The sequence below is a fragment of the Entelurus aequoreus genome, linkage group LG03, assembly GCF_033978785.1.
Source record: "Entelurus aequoreus isolate RoL-2023_Sb linkage group LG03, RoL_Eaeq_v1.1, whole genome shotgun sequence".
Classification (NCBI taxonomy): Eukaryota; Metazoa; Chordata; class Actinopteri; order Syngnathiformes; family Syngnathidae; genus Entelurus; species Entelurus aequoreus.
Genome location: NC_084733.1, coordinates 92115783 through 92133282, shown reverse-complemented (window position 1 = coordinate 92133282; position 17500 = coordinate 92115783). Strand labels below are relative to the sequence as shown.

General features: G+C 36.1%; 1 protein-coding gene across 3 annotated transcripts in view; it reads left to right on the top strand.

The window, feature by feature from the left end:
- Positions 1–14942, top strand: part of LOC133647113 (atypical kinase COQ8A, mitochondrial-like) — a 44536-nt gene extending 29594 nt beyond the window's left edge. For 2 of the 3 annotated variants that reach the window (XM_062043235.1, XM_062043234.1), the window contains exons 6-15: positions 283–408; positions 2553–2638; positions 5126–5266; positions 5361–5442; positions 5576–5669; positions 7194–7335; positions 7417–7524; positions 7640–7705; positions 14362–14448; positions 14512–14941. In XM_062043235.1, the coding sequence (XP_061899219.1) occupies positions 283–408; positions 2553–2638; positions 5126–5266; positions 5361–5442; positions 5576–5669; positions 7194–7335; positions 7417–7524; positions 7640–7705; positions 14362–14448; positions 14512–14799 (1220 nt within the window). In that variant the 3' untranslated portion in view covers positions 14800–14941. Of the gene's footprint in view, positions 1–282; positions 409–2552; positions 2639–5125; positions 5267–5360; positions 5443–5575; positions 5670–7193; positions 7336–7416; positions 7525–7639; positions 7706–14361; positions 14449–14511 lie in introns of all 3 variants that reach the window. The other variant, XM_062043236.1, reaches the window with a different exon arrangement.
- The last annotated feature ends 2558 nt before the right edge of the window (positions 14943–17500 follow it).

Genomic DNA, 17500 nt, shown 5'->3' with positions numbered 1-17500 from the left:
CTCCTCTGCGAGTAAAACCAGCAATGTCATGCCCGTTAAAAAAAATATGGGGAATCGGTACTTTTCAAACAGAGTTTTGGTAGTTAGACTAAATGTGATGCGTAGCGCTTTTATTGTGAAGGCGGAAGTGTGTGACAAAAGTGCTTCAAGACTTCCTCTAGATCGTCTTTTTTTCTGCTGAGTTTTTATTCCATCTTACTAAAGCAGCAACAATCTACATTTTATGTCATTAATACTCTCAACTGTACTTTAGTTTTCTTTAATTGCCTTTTTCCCCCCCAGACAATAAAAAGTCAGTCCTGAACTCCAACAGCTTCCTGTCCGAAGCCAACGCTGAGAGGATCGTCCGCACTTTGTGTAAAGTCCGCGGCGCCGCGTTAAAACTGGGCCAGATGCTGAGCATTCAAGGTAGTCCCACACCTCTCAAACTCACTACTTTATTCGGCCCTCGGAAGCCTGGAAATAAAACGGTCGACAGTACTTTTTTTTTAATTTTCTGACTTACTTAATTAATGTATTCCTTCTTTTTATTTTGAAAGGGAAAAAAGTGAGGGCTCTCAAAAATAACGAGTTCACTCTGTCAGGTTCAAACACTGATGACATTTATTAAATAAGACAAGAAGCAAGGAATCATGCAGAGACAGAGTTCAATTGAGCTCAATGAGGAGAGACGTATTGGGCTGTACACTCAGTTACAGTTCCAAGCTACACTCTAAGGCAGTGGTCCCCAACCACCGGTCCCGCGGCCCGGTACCGGTCCGCGGACTGATTGGTACCGGGCCGCACAATATATACATTATATATCAATATAGATCAATACAGTCTGCAGATACAGCCCGTAAGCACACATGATTGTATTTATTTATGTAAAAAAAAAATATATATATATATATATATATATATTTTTTTTTTAATGAAATCAACATAAAAAACACATTATATATCAATATAGATCAATACAGTCTGCAGGGATACAGTCCGTAAGCACACATGATTGTATTTATGTAAAAAAAATAAAAAAAAATTTTTTTAGTTTTTTTTTAATGAAATCAACATAAAAAACACAATATATACATTATATATCAATATAGATCAATACAGTCTGTATGGATACAGTCCGTAAGCACACATGATTGTATTTATTTATGTAAAAAAAACAATTAAAAATAAATAAATACACCCCCCCTACCGGTCCGTGGGACAAATTTTCAAGCGTTGACCGGTCCGCAGCTACAAAAAGGTTGGGGAGCACTGCTCTAAGGTACAGTCCACGTGCTCCTCTATTTAATAATAATAGATTTTATTTGTAAAAAGGACTTTATATTGAGTAAACAATCTCAAAGTGCTACAGTGTATTAAAAAATAAATAAAAAGATAATAAAGAAAGAAATAAAAACTACAACAGCCAAATAGCTACAACTAGTATGCATACATCTAAAAAGAAGGGCCTTAAAGCCTTTTTTAAAAGCATCCACAGTCTGTGGTGCCCTCAGGGGGTCAGGGAGAGCGTTCCACAGACTGGGAGCTTATTCGGGAGGTCCCTGGTTACATCACTGAGGCTGCTTCTGAAGCAGCCCCAGTTAGACACAATATATGATTTTTTTTATTTTTTATTTTTGTTTTTTAAAATTTTTTCTTTTATTTTTTTTCCTCATAAAGAAATACAATCATGTGTGCTTACGGACTGTATACCTGAAGACTGTATTGATCTATATTGACATACACATACACAATATGTATATGTAGTGTTTTTATGTTGATTTAATTAAAAAAAAAAAAAAAAAAAAATAATTATTTTATTTTTATTTATTTTTTATTTTTTAAATTTCTTGCGCGGCCCGGTACCGGTCCGCGGACCGGTTGGTACCGGGCCGCGCAAGAAATTAAAAAAATTTAAAATAAATACAAATAAAATTAAATTTTTTTTATTTTATTTTAAAAAAAAAAATAATTAAATCAACATAAAAACACTATATATACATATTGTGTATGCGGGCCGGTGGTTGGGGACCACTGTGTTAAATGATCAAATGAAAAATCTATTCTTAGTTGTCTTACACTTGCATTCATTTTAGTTGCTGTAGTCAGGAAGTAGTCTTTGCCATTAAGTTGTCTTCTGTGGCGCCCTAAGAAGTGTTAATACTGTAAGCATTGCACTCGCTACATTTTCATTCACACGCGTTGAAATCGCCATGTAAAATCGCGAATGCTAATCGGTAGCACGTGTATGGCATATTCAACGTCTATTAGCATTGAGCTAGCTCGCTTTGACCACGTTCACCCACGTGTCTTCTTCTTTTCCAAGTATTCTTCTCATTTTCCTCTACAGGCACATGTGGCGTGGCCAATTATGCAAATGAGATGATTCAAACATTTTCAATGTTCCTTAAAGCAGAAGAGCCCTAACTCGTCAAATGAAATGAACACATGATTAATATTATGATATTTATGTTTTGTTCTTTAGTGCAAAAAAAGTTATCAAACTGGCCCCAAATTCCTTAATTGCAAGTTTGGCCGCCCCTGCTTATAATAACTGCTGTTTGCTCTTCCAGACGACGCCTTCATTAACCCTCAACTGGCCAAGATCTTTGATCGTGTTCGGCAAAGTGCCGACTTCATGCCCACCAAGCAGATGATGGTCAGTACCATTTTTAATTCACTCACCTGTCAGTCAACTCATGAATGAACGCATGAACGTATCAACTCATGACAATGAACTCATGAATCAAATTAACTAATGACTGTACTCGTGAATGAATGAACAAATGATTTCACTAATAAAATGAAATAATGACTGATCGCATGAACTAATGAATGAGTAAAGTAATGACCTAACGAATGACTGTACCAATGAATGAGTGAACTAATGAATTAATGATCAAATTAACTAATGAATGACTGTACTAATAAAATGAACTAATGAATGAGTGAACTAATGAATTAATGATCGAATTAACTAATGCATGACTACTAATAAAATGAATGAACTGAGTGAACTAATGAAATGATCAAATTAACTAATGCATGACTGTACTAATAAAATTAATAAACTAATGAATGAGTGAACTAATGAACTAATGATCGAATTAACTAACGAATGACTACTAATAAATGAATGAACTGAGTGAACTAATGAAATGATCAAATTAACTAATGCATGACTGTACTAATAAAATGAATGAACTAATGAATGAGTGAACTAATGAACTAATGATCAAATTAACTAATGCATGACTACTAATCAAATTAATGAACTAATGAATGAGTGAACTAATGAAATAATGATCAAATTAACTAATGAATAACTGCACTAATAAAAGGAATGAACTAATGAATGAGTGAACTAATGAATTAATGATCGAATTAACTAATGAATGACTGCACTAATAAAATGAATGAATGAGTGAACTAATGAATTAATGATCGAATTAATGAATGAATGACTGTACTAATAAAATGAATGAACTAATGAATGAGTGAACTAATGAAATAATGATCAAATTAACTAATGAATAACTGCACTAATAAAATGAATGAATGAACTAATGAATGAGTGAACTAATGAATTAATGATTGAATTAATGAATGAATGACTGCACTAATAAAATGAATGAACTAATGAATGAGTGAACTAATGAAATAATGATCAAATTAACTAATGAATAACTGCACTAATAAAATGAATGAACTAATGAATGAGTGAACTAATGAATTAATGATCAAATTAATGAATGAATGACTGTACTAATAAAATGAATGAACTAATGAATGAGTGAACTAATGAATTAATGATCAAATTAATGAATGAATGACTGCACTAATAAAATGAATGAACTAATGAATGAGTGAACTAATGAATTAATGATCAAATTAATGAATGAATGACTGTACTAATAAAATGAATGAACTAATGAATGAGTGAACTAATGAATTAATGATCAAATTAACTAATGAATGACTGCACTAATAAAATGAATGAATTAATGAATGAGTGAACTAATGAATTAATGATCGAATTAATGAATGAATGACTGTACTAATAAAATGAATGAACTAATGAATGAGTGAAATAATGATCAAATTAACTAATGAATAACTGCACTAATAAAATGAATGAACTAATGAGTGAGTGAACTAATGATTAGATAAGCTAATGACTGTACTAATGAATGACTGACTGGACTAATGTACTAATGAATGATTGCAATAACTGACTACTAATGAATGAAAGACTGAACTGACTGTACTAATAAAATGATTGAATGAACATATGGATCAATGAATGAAAAATCAATTTAACTAATGAATGAGTGGACTAATAAATTACTGATCGAATGAAATGATGACTACTAATGAATGACTGTACTAATAAATGCATATATGATCAAATTAACTGACTTCTAATGAATGAATGAATTAAACTATTGATCAAATATGATTTTACAAATGAATGAATTAGGGATTGAGTGAACCAATAAATGAGTGAACAAATGAACTATCTGCACTGGTGAATAACTAAACTAATGACTGTATTAATAAAATGAATGAACGATCGTATGAACAAGTGAACTAAAGACTACACATCAAATGACTGACTTAATGAATGAATGATTGAAATAACTGACTACTAATGAATGAAAGACTGTACTAATAAAATGATTGAATGAACGTATGGATCAATGAATGAATAATCAATTTAACTAATGATTGAGTGGACTAAAATGACTGATCGAATGAAATGATGACTACTAATGAATGACTGTACTAATAAATGCATATATGAATGATCAAATTAACTGACTTCTAATGAATGAATGAATGAAACTATTAATCAAATATAATGATTTTACAAATAAATGAATGAATTGGGGATTGAGTGAACCAATAAATGAGTGAACAAATGAACTAGTGAATGACTAAACTAATGACTGTATTAATAAAATGAATGAACAAGTGAACTAAAGACTACACTCATAAAATGACTGACTTAATGAATGATTGAATGAACTGATGAATGGGTTGACAAATGAATGAACCAATGATGCATTTATGATTTCAATAAAGGCCTCCTAATGGCATGGAGTGATTGGATAATGAATGAATGAATGAATGGTGTGGTGTGCAGAAGGCCATCAGCAGTGACCTGGGTCCAGACTGGCACCAGCACCTGGACTACTTTGAGGAGAAACCCTTTGCAGCGGCCTCCATTGGCCAGGTGCACCTGGGCCGCTTGAAAGATGGCCGCCAAGTCGCCATCAAGATTCAGGTGACAACTTTTAAATTGTTGTCTGCATTATAATAATAATAATAATAATAATTATTGTTGTTGTTGTTGTTGTTGTTGTTGTTGTTGTTGTTAGTATCCTGCAGTGTCCAAGAGTATCGACAGTGACGTGAACAACATCATGACTGCTCTCAGCCTGAGCAACACTCTGCCTCAAGGTCACACACACACACACACACACACACACACACACACACACACACACACACACACACACACACACACACACACACACACACACACACACACACACACACTTCCATGAAGATAAGGTACTATGTGTGTGTGCAGGATTGTTCCCACAACATGTGATGCGTGTGATGAGCAGAGAGTTGGCACAGGAGTGTGATTACATCAGAGAGGCCCAGTGTGCCATTAAGTTCCAGTGAGTACACAACACCATCACACACTGTGACACACACTGTGACACAACACTGTGACACACACTGTGACACACAGTGTGACACACACTATTTGCCCAGTGTTCATGCAACTTCACACCAGGTGAGAACTATTGCATATAATTCTGTCTTTTTTTATATCCTATTGATTTTGTATAAAAAATACAAATCCTTAAAGTTTTGCCATTTTGAATAATAATTTAAATAACTGTTAAAACAATTATTTTATATTAAAATGTTTTTTATTTTTTTAACTTTTTAAATATTCTATTTTCTGACATAATTAATTAAATATAAATAAATTTTGTACGGTATACCAGTACTAGTATAGTATACCGGTACTAGTATAGTACAAACCCCGTTTCCATATGAGTTGGGAAATGGTGTTAGATGTAAATATAAACTGAATACAATGATTTGCAAATCCTTTTCAAGCCATATTCAGTTGAATATGCTACAAAGACAACATATTTCATGTTCAAACTCATCAACATTTTTTTTTGTGTGCAAATAATCATTAACTTTAGAATTTGATGGCAGCAACACGTGACAAAGAAGTTGGGAAAGGTGGCAATAAATACTGATAAAGTTGAGGAATGCTCATCAAACACTTATTTGGAACATCCCACAGGTGTGCAGGCTAATTGGGAACAGGTGGGTGCCATGATTGGGTATAAAAGTAGATTCCATGAAATGCTCAGTCATTCACAAACAAGGATGGGGCGAGGGTCACCACTTTGTCAACAAATGCCTGAGCAAATTGTTGAACAGTTTAAGAACAACCTTTCTCAACCAGGCTATTGCAAGGAATTTATGGATTTCACCATCTACGCTCCGTAATATCATCAAAGGGTTCAGAGAATCTGGAGAAATCACTGCACGTAAGCCATGATATTATGGACTTTAGATCCCTCAGGCGGTACTGCATCAAAAAGCCACATCAGTGTGTAAAGGATATCACCACATGGGCTCAGGAACGCTTCAGAAACCCACTGTCAGTAACTACAGTTGGTCGCTACATCTGTAAGTGCAAGTTAAAACTCTCCTATGCAAGGCGAAAACCGTTTATCAACAACACCCAGAAACGCCGTCGGCTTCGCTGGGCCTGAGCTCATCTAAGATGGACTGATGCAAAGTGGAAAAGTGTTCTGTGGTCTGACGAGTCCACATTTCAAATCCTCAGTTCCCAAACCTTTACTGAGTGTTGTTCAAAGGAAAGGCCATGTAACACAGTGGTGAACATGCCCTTTCCCAACTACTTTGGCACGTGTTGCAGCCATGAAATTCTAAATTATTATTTACAAATAAAGTTTATGAGTTTGAACATGAAATATGTTGTCTTTGTAGCATATTCAACTGAATATGGCTTGAAAAGGATTTGCAAATCATTGTATTCTGTTTATATTTACATCTAACACCATTTCCCAACTCATATGGAAACGGGCTTTGTAAAAGGCTTTGAGATCATGGATGATTATGATGAAGTAGTAACAGTATAAGTTTGTCAGAGAGCTGCTGAAGGATCAGACCTTCTTCCTGGTTCCTGACGTCATCCAGGAACTGAGCAGCCGTCATGTCCTGACCACCACTCTGGTGCCAGGCTTCCCTCTGGACCAAGGCACACATCTGTCCCAGGAAGTCAGGAACCAGGTCACCGAATCTTCTCACTTTTTGTCTTCTCAAACTCTTTTTTTTTTAACCTTTTTTCCCTCTCTCTCTCTCTCCTTTTAGATCTGTGAGCAGATCCTCACTTTATGTCTGAGGGAACTTTTTGAGTTCCGCTTCATGCAGACTGATCCCAACTGGTCCAACTTCTTCTACGAGCCACACACACACAAAGTGAGACCGCACACACACACACACACACACACACACACACACACACACACACACACACACACACACACACACACACACACAGTTTGACTACACACAGGTGTGTGTGTGTGTGCAGGTGGCGCTGTTGGACTTTGGTGCCACGCGAGAGTTTGAGAGCAGTTTCACAGACATGTACATCCAGGTGAGAGGACTCTTCTTGCAATCACTTGTTTTGGCCAGCAGGGGTCGTAGTTCACTCATTACATCCAGGTGAGAGGACTCTTCTTGCAATCACTTGTTTTGGCCAGAAGGGGTCGTAGTTCACTCCTCATTATTATTATTATTACACATTTAACCTCAACTATTTTAATTGTAGGAAATGTTTTAAAACATCACATTCATTTTTGCACAATTTAACACTTTTTAATTACCTTAAACATCTTATATCTTATACTTCTTTAGCACTATTTCCACATTCACTCATTCACACACTGATGCCATGCAAGGCGCTAACCATCAGGAGCAAGGCTGAAGTGTCTTGCTCAAAGGACACAGGTTGGTAGAAGGTGGGGATCGAACCAGGAACCCTCGGGTTGCTGGCACGGCCATTCTCCCAACCACGCAGTCTTTTGTTCTTGACAACTGCATGAAACATTTTTTATTGTGTGAAAACATTCACACATCATATATGCTTTTATACTGAAATTCTTCTATTTATTCGTCTACTCCAGATATTGTGTGGAAACATTCACACGTATATGCTTTTATACTGAAATTATTCTATTTATTCTTCTTCTTCTCCAGATTTTGTGTGAAAACATTCACATATATATATGCTTTTACACTGAAATTCTATTTATTTTTCTTCTTCTCCAGATTTTGTGTGAAAACATTCACACGTATATGCTTTTACACTGAAATTCTTCTATTTATTCTTCTTTTTGTCCAGATTTTGTGTGAAAACATACACACATATATGCTTTTATACTGAAATTCTTCTATTTATTCTTCTTCTTGTCCAGATTTTGTGTGAAAACATTCACATATATATATGCTTTTACACTGAAATTCTATTTATTCTTCTTCTTGTCCAGATTTTGTGTGAAAACATTCACACATATATGCTTTTATACTGAAATTCTTCTATTTATTCTTCTTCTCCAGATTTTGTGTGAAAACATTCACACATATATGCTTTTACACTGAAATGTTTCTTTTTATTCTTCTTCTTCTCCAGATTTTGTGTGGAAACATACACACATATATGCTTTTACACTGAAATTCTATTTATTCTTCTTCTCCAGATTTTGTGTGAAAACATTCACACATATATGCTTTTATACTGAAATTCTTCTATTTATTCTTCTTCTTCAGATTTTGTGTGAAAACATTCACACATATATGCTTTTACACTGAAATGTTTCTATTTATTCTTCTTCTCCAGATTTTGTGTGGAAACATTCACACATATATGCTTTTACACTGAAATTCTATTTATTCTTCTTCTCCAGATTTTGTGTGAAAACATTCACATATATATATGCTTTTGTGTGAAAACATTCACATATATATATGCTTTTACACTGAAATTCTATTTATTCTTCTTCTCCACATTTTGTGTGAAAACATTCACATATACTGTATATATGCTTTTACACTGAAATTCTATTTATTTTTCTTCTTCAGATTTTGTGTGAAAACATTCACACGTATATGCTTTTACACTGAAATTATTCTATTCTTCTTTTTGTCCAGATTTTGTGTGAAAACATTCACACATATATGCTTTTACACTGAAATTCTTCTATTTATTCTTCTTCAGATTTTGTGTGAAAACATTCACACATATATGCTTTTACACTGAAATGTTTCTATTTATTCTTCTTCTCCAGATTTTGTGTGAAAACATTCACACATATATGCTTTTACACTGAAAATCTTCTATTTATTCTTCTCCAGATTTTGTGTGAAAACATTCACACATATATGCTTTTACACTGAAATTCTTCTATTTATTCTTCTTCAGATTTTGTGTGAAAACATTCACACATATATGCTTTTACACTGAAATTTTTCTATTTATTCTTCTTCTCCTCCAGATTTTATGTGAAAACATTCACACATATATGCTTTTATACTGAAATTCTTCTATTTATTCTTCTTCTTCTCCAGATTTTGTGTGAAAACATTCACATATATATATGCTTTTACACTGAAATTATTCTATTTATTCTTCTTCTGATTGATTTTGTGTGAAAACATTCACACATATGCTTTTACACTGAAATTTTTCTATTTATTCTTCTTCTTCTCCAGATTTTGTGTGAAAACATTCACATATATATATGCTTTTACACTGAAATTCTATTTATTCTTCTTCTTGTCCAGATATTGTGTGAAAACATTCACACGTATATGCTTTTACACTGAAATTATTCTATTTATTCTTCTTCTCCAGATTTTGTGTGAAAACATTCACATATATATGCTTTTACACTGAAATTCTATTTATTCTTCTTCTTGTCCAGATTTTGTGTGAAAACATTCACACATATACCTGTATGCTTTTATACTGAAATTATTCTATTTATTCTTCTTCTCCAGATTTTGTGTGAAAACATTCACATATATATGCTTTTATACTGAAATTCTTCTATTTATTCTTCTTCTCCAGATTTTGTGTGAAAACATTCACATATATATGCTTTTATACTGAAATTCTTCTTCTCCGATTTTGTGTGAAAACATTCACACATATATGCTTTTACACTGAAATTATTCTATTTATTCTTCTTCTTCTCCAGATTTTGTGTGAAAACATTAACACATATATGCTTTTACACTGAAATTACCCAGAATTCCAGGTTTTTGGGGACATTTTTCCTTTGACAAATTCCAAAAATCTCAAATTACACAGAATTCCAGGTTTTTTCGGGACATTTTTCCCTTTCAAAATAAATTGTCCATTTTTCAAACTTCCACCAATTCCAACATTCCACCTTCAACATATTCCACTCATCCTGGACATTCTAACTGTCATTTTCAAGTTAAAAATTTTCCAGAAATCCTGTTTTTCCAAACCCGATTTCCGGCGACTTCTCCTTCCACATTTTCCAACCCACTTCAAGCGTTCCACCGTCAAAACATTCCTCTTAATCAGAACAAAAACTAAGTTGTTTTTTCAACTGGAAAAATTCCAGGAATTCCATAATACCATTTCTGAATGAAATTGTTACATTTTTCGACAATTTGAAAAATTCCAACACCAGAACATTCACATTTTTTATCATTTTAACATTTTTTTCCTCAAATTTCCATGAAATTCCCATGGAAAAGAATGGAACATTTTTCAAGGTTCCTCAATTGAGCCTGTTCAGGAAGTGTTATCCCTCGCAACAATTATAATACACTTTTCTTACAATTTCCAGTCTTTAGGGGCATTTTCCCCATTCAAAATTAATTATACATTTTTCACAATTCCCACATCCTGTAAATTCAAACCACCATTTTTCCAGGAATTCCTGTTTTTTTCTAACCTTATTTCCAACCTTTTTAGTGCTATTGATTTTTCAAGCGTTCCACCATCAAAACATTCCTCTTAGTCAGGACAAAAAAACTAAGTTGTTTTTTCAACTTGAAAAATTCCCGAAATTCCAGGAATGCCTTAATACCATTTCTCAATTAAATTGTTACTACTTCAACATTTTGCAACCGATTTGAAAAATTCCAAGGCCAACTCATTCAGAACATTCACATTTTTTAGCATTTTCAAAAGAATTCCCAAATTTCCCTTTTAAAAGAATGGAAAATGTTTCTAAATTCCACAATTCCCACATTTTTTTATCCGATTCAAACTGTTCCAACTTCAAAATATTCAGCCAGTTCAGGAATTGTCTGCTCTATTTCAACTATTGTACTAAAATTACCAGACTTTTAGGGGCATTTTTCACAATTCCCACATTCTTCAACCAATTCAACACCTTCAATTCATCCTGGAAAGTCAAACAACCATTTTTCCAGGAATTCCTGTTTTTTTCCTAACCTTATTTCCAACCTTTTTTAGAGTGATGACTCCTTTCACATTTTTCAAGTGTTCCACTGTCAAAACATTCCTCGTAGTCAGGACAAAAAACAAGTTGGTTTAAGAACTTAAAATTTCCAGTTTTCCTGGAAATCCATAATACCATTTTTTAATTAAAAAAACTGTTACTAATTCAACATTCTTGGCCAATTTTAACCCCAACCTATTCACTCACATCATGTTCTAAAAAATCCCACTTTTCCCAAATTTCCAGGAAGTTACCATTGAAAAGAATGGGATATTTTTCAAAGTTCCTCAATTTCCACATTTTTTCATCTGATTCAAACGGTTCCAACTTCAAAATATTCAGCCTGTTCTACTTCAACTATTGTACTAAAAATGACCGGATTTCCTAGAATTTCCAGTTTTTAAGGGGCATTTTTCTCAATTCCCACATTCTTCAACACCTTCAATTCATCCTGGAATGTCAAACAACCATTTTTCCAGGAATTCCTGTTTTTTTCCTAACCGTATTTCCAACCTTTTTTTAGTGCGATGACTGATTTTTCAAGTATTCCACCATCAAAACATTCCTCTTAGTCAGGACAAAAAACTAAGTTGTTTTTTGAACTGGAAAAATTTCCAGTTTTCCCAAAATTCCCAGAATGCCTTAATACCATTTCTCTATTAAATTGTTACTACTTCAACATTTTGACCGATTTGAAAAAGTCCAACACCGACCAATTCAGCTCATTCAGGACATTCATGCTATTAATCATTTCCCCCCCAAAAAATCAAAATTTACTCAAAATTCCCAAATTTCCAGGAAGTTCCCATTGAAATGAATGGGACATTTTCCAAGTTGCACAATTCCCACATTTTTCAAGCTATTCAAAGCATTCCAACACCAACACATTCCACTCATCCTGGACATTCACACTAACACTTTCCAAAGTTCCTGACCAAATACCAGTTTTCCTGGAAATTCAAACTCTTCAACATTCAAACCATTCCAACATTCAAACTATTCTGACATTCATACTACATTCTTGGTAAAGGAAGTTGGTAAAAGAACTAGAAAAATTCCTGATTTTCCCGAAATTCCAGGAATTTCTCTATCAAAAACTGTTACTACTTCAACATTTCAGGACCGATTTAAACAATTCCAACACCAACCAATTCAGCTCATTCAGGACATTCATGCTATTAGTCATTTCCCCAAAAAAATCCCACTTTACTCAAAATCCCCAAATTTCCAGGAAGTTCCCATTGAAATGAATGGGACATTTTTTTACAAGTTGCACAATTCCCACATTTTTCAAAGCATTCCAACATCAACAAATTCCACTCATCCTGGACATTCAAACTACCACTTTCCCAAATTCCAGTTTTCCTGGGAATTCAAACTCTTCAACATTCAAACCATTCCAACATTCAAACTATTCTTACATTCATACTACATTCTTGGTAAAGGAACTAGAAAAATTCCTGGTTTTCCCGAAATTCCAGGAATTTCTCTATCAAAAACTGTTACTAATTCAACATTTCTTGACCGATTTCAACAACTCCAACACCAACCAATTCAGCTCATTCAGGACATTCATGCTCCTAATCATTTTCCAAAAAAATCCTGATATACTCAAAATTCCGAAATTTCCAGGAAGTTCCCATTGAAATGAATGGGACATTTTTCAAGCTATTCAAACCCTGCCAACATCAACACATTCCACTCATCCTGGACATTCACACTAACACTTTCCCAAGTTCCAGACCAAATTCCGGTCTTCCTGGAAATTCAAACTCTTCAACATTCAAACCATTCCAACATTCAAACTATTCTTACATTCATACTACATTCTTGGTAAAGGAAGTTGGTAAAAGAACTAGAAAAATTCCTGATTTTCCCGAAATTCCAGGAATTTCTCTATTAAAAACTGTTACTACTTCAACATTTCTTGATCGATTTAAACAATTCCAACATCAACCAATTCAGCTCACTCAGGACATTCATGCTCCTAATCATTTTCTAAAAAAAAATTCCACATTTCCCAAATTTCCAGGAAGTTCCCATTGAAATGAATGGGACATTTTCCAAGTTGCACAATTCCCACATTTTTCAACCTATTCAAACATCAACACATTCCACTCATCCTGGAATTTCAAACTAACACTTTCCCAAGTTCCAAACCTAATTCCAACTCTTCAACATTCAAACCATTCCAACATTCAAACTATTCTTACATTCATACTACATTCTTGGTAAAGGAAGTTGGTAAAGGAACTAGGAAAAATTCCTGATTTTCTCAAAATTCCAGGAATTTCTCTATCAAAAACTGTTACTAATTCAACATTTCTTGACCAATTTAAACAATTCCAACACCAACCAATTCAGCTCATTCAGGACATTCATGCTATTAATCATTTTCCGAAAAATCCCGATTTACTCAAAATTCCCAAATTTCCAGGAAGTTCCCATTGACAAGAATGGGACATTTTTCCAGGTTGCACAATTCCCACATTTTTCAACTGATTCAACCCATTCCAACATCAACACATTCCACTCATCCTGGACATTCAAACTAACACTTTCCCAAGCTCTAAACCAAATTCCGGTTTTCCTGGAAATTCCAACATTGAAACTATTCTTCCATTCTGTCAGCATTGGAACATAATCCCTTCAGGAATGACCTCATTTAGTCGTATTTGATGTTTTTAATGGCCTTCATTTGGGCAGAAGTCATGCAGTGAAAGCTCTGACCTTGTTGAGAACAATAGTTTGTATTGTTGGCGTCATAGTTTGTATTGTTGGCGTCATAGTTTGTGTTGTTGGCGTGAAGGTGATCCATGCGGCAGCCCAGCAGGACAGAGAAGGCGTCCTTCAGAGATCGAGAGACATGAAGTTCCTCACGGGCTTGGAGTCTAAGGTAAGAAGAGAAAGCAAAAAGCCGATCAAACACTTCTTAGCGATGATGCAATGTGGCCTTCAGGCGATGGAGGACGCCCACGTGGACGCCGTCATGATCCTGGGAGAGGCCTTCGCCTCGTCGGAGCCCTTCGACTTCGGCGCTCAGAGCACGACCGAGCGCATCCACCGCCTCATCCCCGTCATGCTGAGGGAGCGCCTGGCGCCCCCTCCTGAGGAGACGTACTCCTTACACCGCAAGATGGGAGGCTCCTTCCTCATCTGCTCCAAACTCAAGGCCAGAGTGGCGTGCAAGGACATGTTCCAGCGAGCGTACCAGCGCTACTGGCAGCACGCAAGCAAGTCACACTAAAGACACTATTATCATCATCATCATCATCATCATCATCATCATCATCATCTCAGACTCTGCACTATTTCACCTGAGGATGTTTATTTGTACAACTTTACTGGGATGCAATAAAAATACCAATTTGCTTACTTGGACAAAAGTTGATCTTGCACTAAAGTGGTCAATACTGGTACTACACCTTAAGTCCTCCTACACCACTCTCTGTAGGGGGGCGGGGCGGAGAGAAGGGGGAGAGAGAGAGAAGGGGCGAGCGAGAGAAGCAGAGAGAGCGAGAGAGAAGGAGAGGGAAAGAGAATGGGAGAGAGAGAAAAAAGGGGAGAGAGAGAGAAGGGGGAGAGAGAGAGAAGGAGAGGGAAAGAGAATGGGAGAGAGACAGAGAGGAGAGAGAGAGAAAAAAGGAGAGAAGGGGAGGGATAGAGAGAGAGAAGGGGGGAGAAGGAGAAGGAAAGAGAATGGGAGATAGACAGAGAGAGAGAAAAAAGGGGAGAGAGAAAAAAAGGGGAGAGAGAGAGAAAAAAAGGGGAGAGAGAGAGAGAAAGGGGGAGAGAGAGAGAAGGAGAATGGGAGAGAGACAGAGAGGAGAGAGAAAAAAAGGAGAGAGAGAAGGGGAGAGATAGAGAGAGAGAGAAGTGGGGAGAGAGAGAGAGAGAGAGAGAAAAAAGGGGAGAGAGAGAAGGGGAGAGAGAGAGAAGGGGTAAGAGAGAGAGAGAAAAAAAAGGGGAGAGAGAGAAGGGGGGAGAGAGGGAAAGAGAATGGGAGAGAGACAGAGAGGAGAGAGAGAGAAAAAAAGGAGAGAGAGAAGGGGAGAGATAGAGAGAGAGAAGTGGGGAGAGATAGAGAGAGAGAAGTGGGGAGAGAGAGAGAGAAGGGGTAAGAGAGAGAGAAAAAAAAGGGGAGAGAGAGAGAGAGAGAGAATGGGGGAGAGAGAGAGAAGGGGGAGAGAGAGAGAAGGGGGAGAGAGAGAGAGAAGGGGGGCAAGAGAGAAGGGGGGGGGAGAGAGAGGAGAACACTACATTTCAGACTGCATTGTGCAGAGTGTGACATTTGGTGGAGGAGGAATTATGTTGTGGGGTTGTTTTCCAGGAGTTGGGTTTGTAGTTCCAGTGAAAGGAACTTTGAATGCTCCATTTTGGACAATTCTATAGGATGACTACAAGCCTGTTTTGCAGGTTTCCCTGCTCTTTTACAATATATGTTATAATTATACAATATAAAATCCCCTGAAGAGCAGGGAAACACCACCATCACACACACTATTTGCTGAAGAGCAGGGAAACACCACCATCACACACACTATTTGCTGAAGAGCAGGGAAACACCACCATCACACGCACTATTTGCTGAAGAGCAGGGAAACACCACCACCATCACACACGCACTATTTGCTGAAGAGCAGGGAAACACCACCATCACACGCACTATTTGCTGAAGAGCAGGGAAACACCACCATCACACGCACTATTTGCTGAAGAGCAGGGAAACACCACCATCACACGCACTATTTGCTGAAGAGCAGGGAAACACCACCATCACACGCACTATTTGCTGAAGAGCAGGGAAACACCACCACCATCACACACACACTATTTGCTGAAGAGCAGGGAAACACCACCACCACACACACTATTTGCTGAAGAGCAGGGAAACACCACCACCATCACACGCACTATTTGCTGAAGAGCAGGGAAACACCACCATCACACACACTATTTGCTGAAGAGCAGGGAAACACCACCATCACACGCACTATTTGCTCAGTTCATATATTTGTCTTTCTTTTACATTACAAACGTTGCTTTTTTAGATCCTATTGATTTTGTAAAAAAAAAATTTTTTAAATCCTTCCGTTTTGAAAAATAATATAAGTGTTAAATCTTTGTTTTCTTGATTACTTTTTATTTTCTTACTTTCTAAACATAATTAAATGGGTAAAACAGAGGATTTTTTAATATATACTCCCCTGAAGAGCAGGGAAACCTGCAAAACAGGCTTGTAGGGATGAAATAGCCTCTGTTTTTTCGCAGGTTCCTCTGGTCTTCAGGTGATTTTATATTTTTAAAATCCCCTGAAGGGCAGGGAAACCTGCAAAACAGGCTTGTAGGGATGAAATAGCCTCTGTTTTTTTCGCAGGTTCCTCTGCTCTTCAGGTGATTTTATATTATAAAATCCCCTGCAGGCCAGGAAAACCTGCAAAACAGGCTTGTAGGGATGAATAGCCTCTGTTTTTTCACAGGTTCCTCTGGTCTTCAGGTGATTTTATATTATAAAATCCCCTGAAGGCAGGGGAAACCTGCAAAACAGGCTTGTAGGGATGAAATAGCCTCTGTTTTTTTTCGCAGGTTCCTCTGCTCTTCAGGTGATTTTATATTTTAAAATCCCCTGAAGGGCAGGGAAAACTACAAAACAGCCTTGTAGGGATGAAATGGCCTCTGCTTTTTTCCCTTAGCTACAGTTTATATGTATTTATGAAAGAGAGGTTAAGAAGTGAATAATACAAGCATGAAGTTGATGACTTGGAATCAGACGGTAGTGATGATGGGATAAAAAAGTCCTCCTTTCTGTCCAATCCCACATGAAAGTGTTTGCTTTTTGTTTATCCAGCTTCCATACTCCTTTTTATACACTTTACAAAAATACATTGGCGGCAAACGCCAGCTTTCTGAGACTTTTATTTTGTTAACACGGGCAGGATGAAGCAGCG